Genomic DNA, 18946 nt, shown 5'->3' with positions numbered 1-18946 from the left:
TTCAGCGAAACAACTGGCCGCTGTGATACAATTGTATAATAATAATAATTGAATATCAGCCTTGACCTAACAATTGTTGATAAGAAAGACAATATTTTTTGATAGTGGATATGAGAGTACCTAGAAACAGAACAGAAGAGAAAGAACTCGAGAAGGTAACAAAATATAAAGACCTGCAAACAGAAGTAGAACGATGGTGGCAAAAGAAAGCAAAGGTAGTACCAACAGTAATAGGCACCTTGGATGCAACCCCAAACTGAAGCACCACTTGAACATTTTTGGCATCACCATCAGTCAATCACAAATCACAACTTAACTTCAGACAGCTTCCATCCTCCGATGATATATTTAATACATCAATTCATACCATCTACTGATAGGTATGTTAAAATGCTAAATTCAGTCTGAACATCTGGTTGACTATGGAACAAAGCATAATGATTGGAATAAACAGTAATAAAATTCTTTTAAAAAGGAGATGCAATTGAATCTGAATATGAACTTGTACCATTAAGCCCCATCATCTTGCCAAATCAAGAGTCCTGGAAAACTCTTGAAAGCTTGCATTCCATTCAGTGATTTTGTGTTAGGTGGGTCCTGAAAGGTCTTTTAATAAGAAACTAAAAGATTCTCTTAGTTTTCTGCCCAGGCATATTGGTCTAGTTCTTCCATCTTGAAACCATGTACACTTCAGCACACTGATGTTGTGATCTGTATTGTTGTTAATAAACTGTCATTTATTATTACCATAACCAAGTGATGAACATTTCATTTGTAAATCCGGTCTCAAATCCTGTTTGAAATCCTTTCTCTGTTGTGAATGATAGAGCAAACTGCCTGATTTCCCAACCTCCATTTCCATATGTGAAAAATAAAAAATAGCTAATTATCTTCCTACTAAGCTTGTTATCTGTGGAAATGAAAGGAAGAAAGTACATTTGGCATTCCGATGCAATTCATCTCACAGCACTAACATGCTATAAACAGCAGATTTTCTAGCTGCGTCATGGTGACTTAGGAAGTTGCTACTTCCTAAGGATTTGATACTACAGTTGCTCATTTATAATTGTAATAATTAATCACATTAATAATTTTTGATTAAATAGAACCAGTACAATTTCCATGCTGGTTGTTTTGTGTATCTCTGCAAACACATGTTCTACCATCCTGGGTAATTCTTCACAGGGGTATATGTGTGCTTTGTGTAGCAAGCAAATCCTGAAGACCAAACTAAATACGAAGTTTGACAGATAGTTTGCATATTGACTTTGAAAGTAATGGCCACAGCAAGTCACCACAATTGAGATTGGGACTCAAAAAATAGGAAATATGGAGAGCCAGTTAGGTGTAGTGGTGAAGCTGTTGGCCTAGAAACCATGAAACTGTGAGTTCTAGTCCCACCATAGGCATGAAAGCCGAAGCAGTGATGTTGGGCCAGTCATTCTGTCTCAGCCCTCCTCACAGGGCTGCTGTTTTGGGGAAAATAGGAGGCAGAAGGAGTATTATGTTTGCTACCTTGAGTTACTTATAAAATAATAAAAACAGAATAAAAATCTGATAAATATAGAGAATGCTCATATGCGGTACTACTCGTAAACCGAAAAAACAGTAACACCAATGGATGTTAATTACACTACAGTTTCATTGTATTTGTTAGTCTCAAAAAATTACCTTAAGATATTCAATCACAGTGCTAAAATAGTTTCCCGGAGGTTTCTGAATATAGTCTCTTTTCATGTATTATTTGTTTTAATTCTTTCATAATTTGATGTCTTTGCTATGTAAAGCTATGTAAAGATCATGGCTAACATGTTTAGTTATTTTATATTATGTACAATGTACAGGCTGCTCAACTCCCAATGACTGAATGGTTGTAATGTACAGCTGCCATTAGATTTTTGTAATATTACCTGTATACAAAAAGATTTGGCAACTGAGTTTGATGCAGAATGCAGTTATACCTTTATCTATTATTGCTATTTTAGATTAAGAGGCTATGGCTACCATATCTGAATTACACAATTTCAACTGCTATTGAATGGAAGCAATATTTTCTATATCTTTATTGCCATCTAATCCAGATTGCAAAATCCAGGTTTTTGCAATCAAGATATGATTGTCCTGTATAAACCAAGACAGGCTTATCTATTCGCTAAGTCTTGTGGGAATATCTTGGCCAATATATCTTTTAATGCAAAACTTGGTTCTGCTCTTTGGCTTGGGGACCCAATCTGGGTTCTCCATTCTGGAGATGGCTTGTAGTGATAGAGGAGATTCCCTGCCATATTGATCATACTCTGGTGTATAGTTTTTTAATTTGTGTTTTTTTACTTTAATGGTGTTATATTTATAATTTTATGCTATGCCACTCAGAGTTGCTTTGAAAAGGGTAAAGGGCATATTATAAATTTAACAAATAAAGTTTGATAAATATTGTAATTTAAATTATTTCTTTCCTAAATATTTAAATCAAATAGTATCAGGTTTTAAAAAGTTAGGAATTTAAATACATGCATTTAAACTCTACTTTGTTTGAGAATTCTCTTTTTCTCAAACATCTACTCTCACATCTGTGACTTTGGGAGTACAATGGACAGCGGCGGGTTACTCTGAAGATCTCTCTTGTCCAAAGGAAAGCCCATATTAAAACTAGAAGAAGGGGGTTGAAACTAAATAGGAACACAGACATCTGTGTCTGTGATATACTGATCTCTGATATAATGTATAGCCATTTGGTTTATCAACTATCTTATGAAATTTAAATCTATTGGTAAACAGTGTGACCGATTTTTGGTTTAGACCTGATGCGATGGTAGGAGTGTGTGAGTGTACCTAATTCTGACCAACTCCGGATGCTACTGTTATAAAAAGTCTTTATTAGCTGTCTTGAAATAGCCTATAGTAAAAAAAAGAAAAGAAAAAGATGTTTCAAATTGAAAAAGCCAAAGAATAGAATAATGGCAAAGAAAGAAAGAAAGAAAGAAAGAAAGAAAGAAAGAAAGAAAGAAAGAAAGAAAGAAAGATTGCAGTCACAGAAAAAAGATGTATTTTGCATTCTAGTGTCTGATTTTGTGCATGGTGCTTAGTGTGTGTGTGTGAGAGAGAGAGAGAGAGAGAGAGAGGGAGAGGGAGAGGGAGAGGGAGAGGGAGGGAGAGAGAGAGAGAGATGTCCGCCTCAGGGCATTGGTGCAAAGCTGCTGAAAAGCCTTCAAAGATGGATTCCCGAGCAGATCTTTTGATGGACCAGCAGCTGGCATGAGGTGGGCAGGTAGCTGAGACAGGAGGCTCTTGGCTGAGTCAGTAAGGAGCGCTCTGCCTTGAACCTGGAAGCCTCTGGGCAGCCAGTTCTCCGGGAAGATCGTCGGCCACGTACCTGGCACTTGAAGGCAAGAAGCAAGAGCACTTCAGCAGAGGATCAAGGGCAGTTCCACCCTCAGCTCCTTACAGTAGTCAAGCCCGAAGGCGGCGGCGGCGGCGGTGCCTTCCCGAAGCCGAGCCGGAGCCGCAACCGCAGCTCTCGGGCGCTGCATCGCTCCCGCCAGAAGAAGGGCGGGCGCGAGAGACAATGAGCCGGCTGGGTTACGCCGCAGCCTCATCTTTCTTTCCCGTTCCCGCCTTCCTGGTCGGTTGCTTCCCGTCCGCCCGACAGCCAAAGAGGCCGGGCTACCCTCAGGTAGGCAGGGGGTTCCCGCGCCTCCTTTTTAAGGGAAAGGCAGGGTCAGGCGCAGCCTCCTCCTCCTCCTCCTCCTCCTGCTCCCTCCAGGAGCCTCGCCGGCTCGCCCGGCGCTTAAACTTCAAAGCAGCCGAGAGCTCCGCGGCACTCCTGAAATGCCGCCGCCCACCTCGCTTCGGAGGGCTTTGCACGAGCGCGGAAGAAGCTGGGGGTGAGGACAAGGGGGCCTTGGCGCCGCCGCAGCAGCAGCTCGGAGCTGCCTCCGGAGGATCGCGAGTGAAGCGGGGCTGAAAGGCTGTGAAGGGGAGGGGGGAGAGGGAAGCCCGAGGGAACCCCCTCCTCTGCCCCCCCTTCACCCCGTAGCCCCGCACGCGCTCACCCCCCCCCCATTGATCAATATTTGGTCATCTTGCTGCAACTTGCTGCAGTGTTTTAAGCGGGTAGTAGAGGGAGAGGAAGGAAGGAAGAGCCGGCGGGCGAGCGAGCGGGTGAGCGCGAAAGTCCGAGGCAGGCAGCGGGGCTCGTCAGGCCACTTAGCTCCCGATGTCCCCCGTGCTTTCGAAGAAGACGGCCGGGAGCATCCGCAAGCTGGCTCGGGAGGAGGAGGAGGATGCTGCGGCAGGTGATCCACAGAGGGCTCCGGTCGTTCTGCCACCAACTGGGCTTGTTCGTCAGCCGGCACCCTGTCTTCTTCCTCACCGTGCCCGCAGTCTTGACCATCATCTTTGGCTTCAGCGTCGTCAACCGCTTCCAGCCTGAAATGGACCTGGAGCTCCTAGTGGCCCCGAGTCACAGCTTGGCCAAGATCGAGAGGAGCTTGGCCAACAGCCTTTTCCCCCTCGACCGCTCCAAAAGCCATCTCTATTCGGACTTGCACACCCCGGGAAGGTATGGCCGGGTGATCCTCCTCGCCAAGCCCGGGGGCAATATTTTGCACCAGGCTGAAGGGCTGCTGCAGATCCACCGAACCGTGCTGGAAATGAAGGTGAACCACAAAGGCTATAATTATACTTTTTCCCATCTGTGTGTGTTGAGAAATCAGGATAAGAAATGCGTGCTGGATGATATAATTTCAGTGCTAGAGGATCTGAGGCAGGCTGCCCTCTCCAATAAGACAACTGCCAGGGTGCAAGTGAGCTATCCCAACACTAAATTAAAGGTATGCTCTTAATTGCATGCTTTTGCCGATTAAAGAAACAGCACTTCATTTCTTGTCCTCAGCAGCAAAGAGAAGCATTGATGTTGTATTTGTTGTTGTTTAATCAATAAGGGATGATAGCAAGGGCATGCTTTTAACTGGGGATTCTGTGGGAGAGGATGGGGGCTGAAAGGGGGAAATGGAGCAGTTCAGAAGTCACCAGTACAAGCAAGAGCAGCAGCCTGAGCTAGGGGTGCAGAAGTTGTGTAGAAAAATTCAACCTCTTGCTCCCAGCACAAACAGCCTTTGGCATGGGAGCATCTTTAACATAGACCAGAAGGGAGTCTTTTGACAGATGCAGGATAATAAACCAACCCTATAATGAGCTAATTGCAGTGATTCTAGGAGCTCTCTGCTCAAGGCTAAGCAGCAAGTCCAGGGTGAGAATTAGGAGTCTTACAATGGAGTCGAAACTTGGACTGAAACACCAGTGCAGCCTAGTTGTAGGAAAGCAAAATGAAGAGGGGTGGAATTATTTCTGTCCAGTTGGCAAGTTAGTCGATGTTATTTCTTTTAATATTTTAAAAAATAATGCTTGATAAACTATTAATAGTTTATTAATAATGGCTGTTTCCGCCTGGCGCAATAGAATTTCTCTGGAGCAGAAAGACATTTCAAAGGCCAATACTTTGCGCAGCAAACAGAATTTGGGTATAACCCAAAATGTTGACTATTGTTAGATGCCTTATCATCAATATTAGTGAGGTAGTGTTGTGGCCTTTCCTTGAATACTAGCAAAGAATGCAAACTTTTAATTATTTTTAATATTGATAAGGTGTGTCCTAATTTAAACATAATTTTAGGTACTAGCACAATCCTTGATGATATCAAAAAACTTACAATACCATAACTTTATGCTATAATAGATTTAGTTTTATCTGCAGCTCAAACTTTGTTTTCTCCATGTGTTTTATGGCAGTCAACACTTAGATTAGTACAGTTTTTAAACCACTAGCTGAAGATCAGATATGTCTCTGGCCATTTGCTGGGCACAGTCCAATCAAACCTGGTTCTATTTCATTGACATTAATACCACTATTGGGTCATAGATGTTCTTATCTTATTCGTATTTTTCTTGGATATAAATTTCATTAAACTTATTGGGATTTACTTTCAAGTAACACATATAGGATTGTGCAGTGTGTAACTCTCTCCATTATTGCCCTTGGGGATTCTCAGTATTGACCTTGTCCGGACAATGCCATTTCATTTACTATTTTTTCCAAGTAGAAAATTGTCTTATGGTAGGAAATAAAGTTCACACAGGAAGTGGATACATATTGTAAAGGGTAGCAAAGTGTCACATGGTAGTTATGGCAATATTTGTGCATTTTATTTCACACGAATTAGTTCAACTGAGGGGAACAATTTTCTCTTTATGCTGAAACTGAGGTTTCTAGAATATCATATGCTTGTTTCTAACTACTAAGTACTCACTCATCTTTTCTAAGGAGGAGAATGTTAACTTCAAAAACTAATAGATATCTACTGCAGTTGCTTTTTTATCCTTGGGGAATCTTTTTTTTTGTTTTTTTGCAGATCATAGTTATAAAATGGTCAGGGCAAAGCTGGCTACTTTTTGCATTTGAATCTGAACCATAGAACTATTCCAGATTTCATCAACCTACCTATATGGCAGATCACACTTGTCATTCTTCATTGGGGAGAAGATAATGGTTTAAAAGTGGACACTCCCCATGGTGAGGGAATGTAAAGATTTTTGAAGGCTTTGGTGAAAGTTTGACTGATGTTGGTGGCACCTCTGATGAAGTCTAGGAGTTTGGATTACAGGCATTACTTGAGCAATTAACCCACGGGATCACAAGCATGTATTCTGGCTGGATAACGCTGAGACACCTTGTTCTTCCAGCAAACTCTGTCACTGAAGAATTGTGACATTTGGTGAAATGTGGACTCACAAAAATGCCTTGGTGTCTAATCTATAGTAATGATAGCAGATCAATACTTCAGTCACCATTGCATCCTTAGAGAATCATCCATGTCAGTTTGGCAAATTGGAAGAAGTTTAAGAGCTTTCAGAAGCACATTAAATGTTTGCAAAACATGTGGAGCATTAAATCATGAATCTTGGACATGGAATAGAAAAATTAACAATCTTTGAAATGAAACAATTAGGATTGCAATTAAAATCCCTAAGTGTGGACAAGATACTTTGAAATATTTGGATTATCACACCACACACTTCATTATCCATTTTATAGCTAGAAATATCCAGTTAGGCAGAAGTACCATACATTATTCGTTATGAGAGATGGGAATACCGAGTGACTGGAAAAGGGATTGTATAACTAGAAATAAGACTTTACTTGGGAATTGGAATAAACAATAGTAACATGCAATTATCCCCACTTGGAATTGAGTAATGGCTGAACAATGATAGGCTCTCTTTCTTTTTTTTTCTAGGTAGGCGGGTATTTTTTCAAAAACATGGACTGCTGCATGAGACCTAGAAGCATTCTTGGGAAAAAAATCATACTGGAGAGTTGCTTTATATTATGCACCATGCCAATTTCCCATCTTAAAATTAAACATATTTTTTTTAAAAAAAATCAGGCAGGGTTAAGAACCTTCTGAGCCCCAAGAACCATTGGCACTTTGGAACATCATGTTGTAGATTCTAGAATCAAGATATCTTTATCACTAGATTCTTTAAATTGAGTAAGCCTGATGTTTCGGTGGTTCTATTTCTACTTAATGGCCTGATTCCAGAAGTTAATATTATGTTTTGTTTTGTGTTTTGATCAGTTTTGGGTCTATATCCAATAAGTAACAGAATAACAGAGTTGGAAGGGATTTTGGAGGTCTTCTAGTTCAATCCCTTGTTCAAACATGACATACTATATCTTTTAATCAAATAGTTTTCCAGTGTCTTCTTAAAAGCCTCCAGTGAGGGAGCACCACAACTTCTGAAAGCAAGCATTCCAGTGATGGATTGTTTTCACTGTCAGGAAATTTCTCCTTAATTCTATGTTGGGTCTCTCCTTGATAAGTTTCTACCATATCAATAGCAATAGCAATAGCAATAGCAGTAGACTTATATACCGCTTCATAGGCCTTTCAGGCCTCTCTAAGCGGTTTACAGAGAGTCAGCATATTGCCCCCAACAATCTGGGTCCTCATTTTACCCACCTCGGAAGGATGGAAGGCTGAGTCAACCCTGAGCCGGTGAGATTTGAACCGCTGAACTGCTGATCTAGCAGTAGCCTGCAGTGCTGCATTTAACCACTGCGCCACCTTGGCTCTCAGTTACTTCTTGTCCTGCCTTCTTGTCCAAAGGATCTGGAGATTACCTATTCCTTGCTCTCATTAATTGGTCTATTTAGATTGGGAGATTGTTTGTATATGGGGGTTATAGACTGCTAAATGATTTGATTCATACTTTGGAAGTGCTTCTGGAAAATGACGTTATCAGAAGCTTAGGTGGTCTTTTTGAAATGGAGCTGATACACAGCTGTGGCTTTTCCTGAACAGAAATGTCCTGGACAATTGATGGCATTTAAGATTACTGCTATAATAACTATATGTAGTTATAACTACATAGCAGCTGTCTCTCAAAAGCATATTAAATAGAGTTACATTATTCATAACAGTATCTGTAGTGATGTTATAAGTTTTCTATATTATATATCTTTGAAGAGTGATTGAAAGCTTGGCTTCAGTTGAAACACAACCACTAGATGGAAACATTTTACTCCAATTCTGCAAGAATTGTGTCTGTGCTCTGAGACGCAATTTGTACATCATACTTAGTTAGAGTCATTTGTTGAGATAGAGGGCTATAGAAATCAAATAAACAAAATAAACAGTTTAACCAAGTTTTGATAAAATCATTGATAGATGAATTTACATCACATACTAAGTCATGGTTTGTTTGCTTCGGACTTACATATTATATGAATTCAGACACAGTGTTGTAATTATAAAGCTTAAGAGTGCTTGGGATCTAGTTATCTTTATAATTACAACATTGTATCTGAATTCACACAATCCATAATTCAGAAACAAATAAACCATGACTTAGTGTGTGATGTAAACTCAGCCGACAGTGGTTTTATCAAACATCGTTAAACTATTTGGTTTATTTGGTTTATTTATTTGATTTCTATCTGAACGAATGATTCTAGCTAAGTATGACATACAAACCTCCTTCTCCTCCCCCTCCCGCCCATATCTCCAGCATGCTGTAATCATTGGTGGGAAGATCCCTTTCAGATGTTCCTGGCATGTAATGTGATATATGTGGTGAATGCAGGTGAAAAATTTTCATTAATGCTGAGATTTCATATATGGGTCTTCCTTACAGAATCTTTGCTCATATTTTGAGCATTTTCTCTCTCTCCAGTTTTATCACTTCTGAGATTTAAACTGAAATCTGCTACTAAAATTCTAGTTATAAAGTACAATACTCTGGAAACTGGATAAAGAATGGTGTTTGTGTATAAAGTGAGTAAATAAATGAAACATATACCCCTGTCCCCAGTAATTGCAGGCAATTGTGCTCTTTGTGTCTCAGCTACACTCTTTACGTGGCTACTTAGCGTGCGAGCTTTCAAAATGGCTGTACTTTTTTATACTATTGAAAATAATAGTATATTATTTTCCTCTATACCTCTAAATTCTAAGGTAATATGCTCTGTGAGGTTTGGAAGATATATACATTTTACAAGATACATGTTCATTTAACAGATCAAGGACCATATTATCATTTTAATTAGTGAAATAATCATTTTATCTATTCTACTTGTATTTTTTAAGGAAACAACTCTATTCCCCCAAAAATGTATATCTTTATTGTGATTAAATCGCTATCATACTGAATAAAAGCAACATAGTATATGAATGAAAATGGAATCAAGAACTTACAATTTACATTATAAAACCTTGTGCAATTCCCCAAGTCTCTGTAACGTCTCTGTGGGTGCACGTTGGCATATGAAATGTTTAGATCTTCTCTGTGTGCTTTTACACACGCTGAAGATAATTAATGCTTCCCCGGGACAGTGACACACTTTCGCTGATTGCTCCTTTCCAGATGAGATTATTGGGGCATTGGCAAGGTAACCTCTGTTCTCTTTCTGACTAGAAGAAGACAGAAAATTAATAAAACTTCGGTTCGCTTACCTTCAGTTCCAAAGCCATGTTCCTGGTGGCGCAGTGGTTAAAATGCAGCACTGCAGGCTACTGCTGGATCAGCAGGTCAGCGGTTCAAATCTCACCGGCTCAGGGTTGACTCAGCCTTCCATCCTTCCGAGGTGGGTAAAATGAGGACCCAGATTGTTGGGGGCAATATGCTGACTCTCTGTAAACCGCTTAGAGAGGCCTGAAAGGCCTATGAAGCGGTATATAAGTCTACTGCTATTGCTATTGCTATTAAAATGTTGTTTACATTAAAATAAAATTTCTGAAAGTGTAGATAAGTTGTACAAATTTTCTCCAATGGCATTCATGGAGAGAGATGTAAAAACATGAAGATGGCAGTCTAAGCAGCTTGCAATCAAGTCCTGTCCCTTTGGAATATGTATTCCCTTTCAGATGCCATTGGGTCTTCTTCAGAATATCCAGTCCAATAGATACATCTTCAAGTTGCTGCCTGCTGAAAATAGAGATGAATTTGATGCAATTCTTGAATCTAGATGACTGAATTTTGTCTCTTCCCCCCCCCCCCCCACCCTGAGATGCTGGTAGTGCTTTCAGAATTCCCGATATATTTTCTCAGAGCTTGATTTCATCATTCTGTAAGGTGGGGAAGTTAAACTTTGTTTCCTACTTCTTTCATTCAGAAGAAAGATTGGCATCCCAAAATCAGAATGCCTGGATTAATTAGAGTTTAGTCAAGAGATGGCTAATTTAAAAATGAAAAGTTAGAACTATACACACACTGTACAAGTGATCAATCTTTTCCTTCTAAAAGGAAAACATTGCATATTTTATATTTATTTATGTACACTACTGCTTTTTGATTTTAGCCTGCTTCACAACCTTTGGAAATTCCTTAAAAGACATCTATTTTTATCATATTAGCACTCTGTAAAGTGCTTTGGGCCAAAACATTGGATCTACAATTATGTGAGTGGCTTAGCCTTAGTCCAACAATCTAATCCCTGCCATATTGGAAAACAGTGAATGACTAAAGAAACACAGGTTCACTAAATCTCACAGCAATTTACAGAAATCTAGTCATGCTTTGATGAGTTTTCCTAAAGATGTGTGACTGTCTGTCTCCCAATCTTCCTACCTACTTACCCAGCCACCCACCCACCCACCCACCCACCCACTCACCCACCCACCCACCCATCCATCTATCCATCCATCCAAATAGCAAATTAAATCAAGCAAAAACACATATATTTTTTTATCATATTAGCCGAGGTGGTGCAGTGGTTAAATGCAGCACTGCAGGCTACTGCTAGATCAGCAGTTCAGCGGTTCAAATCTCACCGGCTCAGGGTTGACTCAGCCTTCCATCCTTCCGAGGTGGGTAAAATGAGGACCCGGATTGTTGGGGGCAATATGCTGACTCTCTGTAAACCGCTTAGAGAGGGCTGAAAGCCCTATGAAGCGGTATATAAGTCTACTGCTATTGCTATTGCTATATACATATACAAAAACATAAGGCCCAAAGCAGCAAGAGAAATTACAAAAATATTGATTAGTACAACCAGGAAACAGATTTCTTCACGTATATGGGGCCTCAGGCTTCAGCCCAGAACTGAATCTCCTAAGTCTTACTGAAGACCCACAGAGTCAAGGCCAATTTGATCTCTGGAGCCACCAGAACCAGTTTTTTTATTGATGGACAATCACAGGAGAAAGAAGCTATAGTAGCATAAGCAGTAATATGGAGAAAATACTTCTATTGCTTTTGATATCAGTTTCCTCAAATGTAATCATGAAAGGCTCTAGAAACTAAATAGCCATGCCTATAAAGGCCTGTGCCATTTTTGTGCCTCATGAAAAGCCAATTTGCAAAGAAGACTGTAAAACAAATCAAGTTTATTGCTTCTGATGTTATCATGTGTGCAGGTACTTCAGAATATCAATGCAACAAGCTAAACTAGAAAGCATTTTCTTCCTCCTAAATTCTTGCAAACCACATGAAGCATGATGTGAGATTAAGAATCAATGGGGTATATATAGTTGATGGACCTGGCCCAGAAAATCCTTAGTTATATTCTTCTTTCAACCATGAAGTCATTTTCACTAAACTGTCTCAGAAGTTAGATATATAGATAAAATAGGACGACATTAGATATATGCTAAGGGAGGTTGGTGCCTGAGGCAGAAAATTCAATAAAAATCACAATTATATTGGCATAAAACCAGTAACTGATCATTTAATGCCTTGCATGGTTTCACAAACCTGGTTGCACAAAATAGGATGTTTCTTTCTTCTCTGCCAACTCAGAGTCTGGACCTACTAACTCCTATCTGGCAATAGGAAAGGTACTCTTTAGCAGGATCACTGAGGGAGTTGAGTGAATGGGGATATTTCAGTTTTGTTAACTGACAAGGAGCCTATTGCAAATAAGTTCATGAGCAGTGAAGAACCAACAATTTTGACCAGGATCTTGGGGGCTTTCTTCCCAAACCTAATCATTTGTGGGAGAGGGAGGGGGAAGGGTCTGTACGTGTATTTGTGAAAGAGCAAGTGAGGAAAATGGATGTTCACATCTACAGTGCACGTGATTGAGAAAGTTTGGCTTATAGGAGTCTTTTATTACAATTCAATGTTACATTCACAATGGTGAAGGCTGACTAAGAACAGAAGGCAGAGACATTATATGACAACTTAACAGGATACTCAAGTATTCTGGTGGGAAATGTATTTGGAGAAGACTCCTAGGCAATGCTGCAATAAAGAAGCTGATTAACAGCTTTCTCATCTTCAAATGAAAAATAAACCTTGCCAATTTCTATTGGTAGGGCAAGACTAGCTGTCAAACAGTCCAAAGGGAAAGCATAAATCACCTTGCCCCAATGCAAGTAATTTCTTAGTCTTTTTGCTAGATTTTCATTTTCTTATGAAAACATAACGGACCCAAACTCAATCATTCCAGTATTTTCATTTGCGGTTTGTTTTTTCTAAAAGGATCTTGCCAAACACATCAAGTTAAAGACAGGAATTTCGGGTTTTCTCTGAACAGCAATACTCTATGCAAATCTTGGAGTGAGGGCAGTTTCAGATAGGTACATAATGCTGAGGTGGCGCAATGGTTAAATGCAGCACTGCAGGCTACTTCAGCTGACTGCAGTTCTGCAGTTCGGCTGTTCAAATCTCACCGGCTCAGGGTTGACTCAACCTTCCATCCTTCCGAGGTGGGTAAAATGAGGACCTGGATTGTTGTTGGGGGCAATATGCTGACTCTGTAAACCGCTTAGAGGGGGCTGAAAGCCCTATGAAGCGGTATATAAGTCTCTGCTATTGCTATTGCTATTGCTAGGAGGAGGGCCTCTCCTTCCTTTTAATCACATATAGGCCTATTATAATGCTTAGTATGGACACAGTTGTCCAAACATTATAGCCATGTTGTTATACACCTCTCTAGGTGGGAAAACCAGTGGTTTACTTTTGCTTTCTTCACTTTTGAATTTGGAGTTCTATCTTTTAGTCTGTTGGTCTTCCATGTGCCTGGGGAACCCTAACCCGAGTTCCCACTGTGCCCTTTGCTTCTCCTTCTCCTTTGACCTTACCAGCAAAGATGATTCTATCAGGACTTATCAGATCAGATACTTCATGCAAGATGGCCAAGAGAAAGAGCCAAAGAACATAAGCAGGCAGTTTAACTTTGCTAGACTTTGATTGTGTAGATCAGTGTTTCTCAACCTTGGCAAGAAACCTGAACTCCCACAATGGGAGTTGGCTGAAGAATTCCAGAAGTCCACACGCCTTCAAGCTGCCAAGGATGAGAAACACTGGTACAAATCATGCCAGGATTCAGAATATATTATTGCTGATAAATATGTGCCAGAACATCTGATTATTATTTTCAGGAATTTTATATAAATAATAAGGTAGGGTAAAAATGAATTTGGAGGAAAAGAGGATCAAAATAGGAAAGAGTATGGCACAGTGTCTCCTGATTTGTTAAATAAACAGTATATGATTAAGTTGAAACAAAATCAAAACTGTGGGTCAAAATACTAGCAATGAAATGCTTTAGTAATAGATTGCAAAGGATTTTGTTCAGATTGCAGGCTACTGTACCCTGTGCCACTTTTCTAGAAAATCTCTTACCTTCCCTTGGGTGGGTCTTCTTGGAGATAGATATTTTGATGTGTGCAGATATGTGTGCATATATTTATGTATATATTTATATGCATTCAGACATATATATTTCAAAGTGTCAAAATGCACATTCATGCAGATACAACAAGCAGCTAAAAAATATTTTCTTACTGCCTTGTTTCTCTCAGTTTTTGTGGGGCCTGCCCTTTCGAATAGTAATTCCCTCCACCCTGAGATCCACTCCAGCAACAGGCCTGGAGTAGGATGGTTCTGAACCCTGAATGTTTCTTTTGCTTGATGTGTATGGTGGGTCCATCCCCCATTTTCTGAAGGTGTATGGTTTGTTTTTCTATTTTATTGTTTCTTCCTTTTTGTGTGAACTGTCCAGAGTTATCTAAGTCCAGGCAGTCTCTAAAGTCAATCAAAAATAAATAAATAAATAAATAAATAAATAAATAAATAAATAAATAAATAAAGCCTTCTTTAGGCCTAGCCTATATGGGAGTGCTCTGATAGCACAATGGCTATAGCTCTTGGCTATAACTCTTGTAAATATATATTGTTCAAATCCTGCATGTTTTTAATTATTTTTCCTGCTTTTTTACCTACCTACCTACCTACCTACCTACCTACCTACCTACCTACATACATACATACATACATACATACATACATACCTCCAGTGGTGCATCATTTAACCATTTTTTCAGTCAACTTCAGGGGCAAGATTTCACTCCATCTTTCAAATAGCCTGTGGTAGAGTAGTAGGGAAAATATTTGTGTTGTACAACTTGGAGCAAGTTGGGAATTTTGCTCCTTGCTCACGGCATTCAGGTTGGCAGAAATGAAGGCAATCAGAAGTCACTTTTGATTCAGTTCTTCCTAGGGGAAAATGGTGAACTGAAGACAGCTCCATCAAGAGAGGAGCCAACAACTAGAACAGAATGCAGAATCAGCAAGTGGACCAGTTCAGGATTCCTTTCTGGACAAGGAGAGGACTTGGGATCACCCACAAGTACTCCAGATAGTTGCACCTTATGAATAGACTGCAACAGTGATTTCCAGTGGGTTGAGAACTCTAGGAGATGAGGGAACACCATCTTTGCCCAAACCACAGCCAGTACCCTTATGGACGCAGAGTTCATATATTTCTAACTGTACTTCAGCCATTAAGAATCCTTGGAATGACATTATTTTTACAATATCAGGTGAGTTTTCTTCAATCATTTGCAAAAGAAATTTTAAATATAAATTTAAGGACAAGTTTTTTTGAATATACAGCAAAAGGGTGATGAGAATATTGATTTGAAAAGTTACAAATGGGCTAAGGGTACTGATGGATTTGAAATGAGATTGTGATATTAATTATAAGAATCCCTCCTATGGGAAAATGCTGTTGCACTTTGAAGATTAGATATTAGAGGGAATCAGAAGGCATGAAAGATTATAATGAAACAAAGAACTCATAATTTTGATTTACTAATACAGAATGGAGTAAAATATTAGACATATTGAGGGATATCAGAATTATAGACCCAGAGGTTAATTTTAAAGGGGTCTGCCATTATACATAGGCTGTTTAAAAGATGTTATGGAAGTGGAACAAGCTTTACTAGACAAGATTGAGACTGATTTAAAAGTGGGTTTAAAAATGATAGGAACAAGAATGATATGAGAAAAGATGTTGCACTGGATATCTAAATAATATCAGCTGATGTCTTAATAATTAGATCAATAATTAAAAGGGATATAAAATTTAAAAAATCAAGTTCTAGGACATTAATTGAAGAGATTATAGATCAAGATTGCTAAAAGTGAAAGCAAGGAATCTAAAGCTGGTTTATTTGTTCAAGGTTAGAATAGCTATGTTGTTATCTGTGGTAATTCTTAATGGATTTCTACTGACTAGGTAGGACTATGAGGTTTTAAGGATTTGTTTATAGATAGGATATAAGATATGGGGAACAGATTCATTTGTTCATCACTTAAGAGAAGGTGATAAGTTAAATTGTTTATACATTATTTGTTGTGATGAAGGAGAAAATCATTTTATATATTTATTTATATACTCCTTTACTATATTATTTGTTTCCTTACCATTTTTCTCTCTATTTTTTATTTTCTATACTTTCCATTTTTTATTTTTTTTAGTTTGTATTATTGTAGTGTTTTATTTTTTCATTGTAATGTTAAATAATGTTCAAAGGGTTTAGAAAGTGAAAGCACTGCCAGTGACAGTTGTTTGAAGGTGATGAGTTGAAATTTGTCTGAAGATTTAATAAGCTTGTTCATGGATTAAAACACTGACCAGAACTTCTTCATATATTATGTTGTTAACTTAGCGTGCAGGGCCATTGGTATCTGCAGGAAGGGGGCTGGGAAGCAGGATAAGTGATAAAATAATATACACCTATGTTTTATAGCACTTTTTCTTTGTAAATCACAACACATCTATGAATGTACTTGCATTGTGACATAATGCACATCTCATCATTTAGGCTCTATCATGTTTAGAAACAGAGGATTATGTTCCGTGTAAGAATGTCTATAATACCCCAACTGCTCTTTAGGGATATATCTAGTCATTTGCAAAGCAACATTATATTTTAATTTTTATTCAGTTTTTCCTCTTGCAAACAACTGAGTTGGTGCTTTGAGATTTTGTTTTATTTTTTGAAAAAGCACATTGCTTTTCTTTTTTTTAAATAATAAAACTCATACGAAATGGATTAACTCGCCTTTGAGATAATACAGGATTCTGTAGTTTTTCTGCTAAGATCTGACAGGGACACCTCTCTAGACAGAAGATTCTTTGTTCTTGCTGTTACTTGTGATTAACATCTAAAGCACTTCTGTTTAGCATCAAATGCTCTGGCGTCTCTATTGGGAAGACTCCATTGCTGCTCTGCTTTTCATGCAACTTCAGTAAATTTGGGAGGAGGAAGAAGATCACGGAAACTTGGCTAGTTCCCTCAAACTTCTGGGCAACTCTATTTAAAATGGACTTTCCAAAAAAATACATTTAGTTCCAGCACTGTTATTCAACGCCCATGATGTTACTGAAATAGTAGGCTGAGGTTTCTATGTACATAAGCCTTATTTTGGGTGGGCTTGCTATCCAAATTCTGTGGGCCTCAAAATGTAGCCTGTGAGCTGCAGGTTTCCCACATCTGGCCAATATAGCAGAACTGCCATTGTTTGTGATGGAGCTGGCATGTTCAGCTTTAACTCTGATTCTCAAATGTCATTTCAAGAATCGTTTAATTCTACATCATGGGTTCCAGAGTTTAAAAGCCAGCTTATTGCAAAAGATATTGCTTGATTTTACCAGTCTTCAAAATTGGGACACCTTTGCCATGATGAAGTGACTTTCACGGGATCCAAGGCAGATATCCCAATGTTTACTAAATACTATTATTTCATGATGCGGACAGTAAGTTCCACAGTAATTTTTAAATGACTTCTCTTTCTTTCCATAGTCCTGCAAACTTGTTTAAATGAGACAATTTAAAACATATGTTGTAGAATTTGTGCCCACGGACACTTCCTTTGCTGCTTGGCAAATTGCTACACCATAAAAATAAACTTAACATATTTAAAGTTCATTAATTTTAAACATTATTCAAATGGAAAGCTGTATTGTTGCAAAGCAGTGGGCTCTAAATATGACATTTATTTTTGAGCATGCCACTGAGCTTGACACAAGTGCCAGAAGCAGTTTAAAAACTGACATTTGGTGATTGCCATGCAGTGCTTTATTGGGAAATATCCTTATGTAGCCAGAAAGATGACTGCCTGCCTCTGGAGTAGGCATTAGAAAACATCTAGGGAACAGTGATACTCTTTATGAACTATTGCCTGATTTGTTTATTATTACTTGTATGCTTTTTTGCCTGTTTTCTAAAAACATAGGTGGGTGTATTTGTTATCTGGTTAGTTTGTGGGCTATAGTGTTTTCTAGGCTATAAGATATGGCTGCGGACCACTAGAGGGCAGACACTAGAGGGCAGCAAAGAAAACTTTTTCAGTATTTCTTTTCTTTTAAAAACACATTTATTAATTGAATGCATAAAACAAAACTACAGAACTGTCATTCATTACATTGCATAAGACTAGGTTTTGTGGAGCAGTGTGTTAAGTTCTACTGGACCCTGACAGGTGTATTTTGCAATGGTGGGATTTAACAACCATTTCTCTGACCGAATGATTTCTTTCAATAACCAGTTCACCAAACTGGTCAGAAAGTTAACAAACAGTTCTCCTGAAGTGGTGCGAACTGGCTGAATCCCACCACTGATTTTAGATATGATACAATTTTATGTAACTTTAGATCAGTGGTGGGTTGCTGCTGGTCCGCACCGGTTCTCACAAACCGGTTCATCACCGGAACCGGAAGTAAGTTCTGGAACGCCTGCCCCAGCCCTATCGCTTGCTCGCTCGCTCACTCCTGCCCGTCTGGAAGCCGCTCCATTGCTCGCTCCTCCTGCCTGTCCACACTAACCTAGCCCCACCCACTGCTCACTGATTGGCTGACTCACCAACTGTCCCACCCGCCTCTAAGAACCCTATCTAAACCCACTTACTTTTTAACTGCTTGGCTCTCTATTGCTGCCTGCTGACAGGTAAGTAAGGAGGTAAGTAAGCTGCAACTAAGTGCGGGGCAGGGGGGGCAGCGGCAGGCCATCTGGAACAGCCTGCCACGGCCCTGAGCTATAAGCGAGTCTAGTGACCTTTTGTGGCTTTGCGGTGCGGCCAGTGTCTTTGACAAGTTCGGGGACCTCGCAAGGCCTTTGCAAGGTCCCTGGACTTGCCCAAGATGCCAGGCTGC

The 18946-nt window shown here is 39.4% G+C and overlaps 1 protein-coding gene across 2 annotated transcripts in view; it reads left to right on the top strand.

Annotated features, from left to right (window-relative positions):
• Positions 1-4244: 4244 nt before the first annotated feature.
• The window catches only part of PTCHD4 (patched domain containing 4), a 73864-nt gene continuing 59162 nt past the window's right edge, over positions 4245-18946 (top strand). The window contains exon 1 of one of the 2 annotated variants that reach the window (XM_032214637.1): positions 4245-4658. In XM_032214637.1, the coding sequence (XP_032070528.1) occupies positions 4284-4658 (375 nt within the window). In that variant the 5' untranslated portion in view covers positions 4245-4283. Of the gene's footprint in view, positions 4833-18946 lie in introns of both variants that reach the window. The other variant, XM_032214636.1, reaches the window with a different exon arrangement.

Source organism: Thamnophis elegans, chromosome 3, assembly GCF_009769535.1.
Source record: "Thamnophis elegans isolate rThaEle1 chromosome 3, rThaEle1.pri, whole genome shotgun sequence".
NCBI lineage: Eukaryota > Metazoa > Chordata > Lepidosauria > Squamata > Colubridae > Thamnophis > Thamnophis elegans.
Note: the sequence above shows the minus strand (reverse complement) of the source record. Positions and strands in the feature narration are given on the sequence as shown.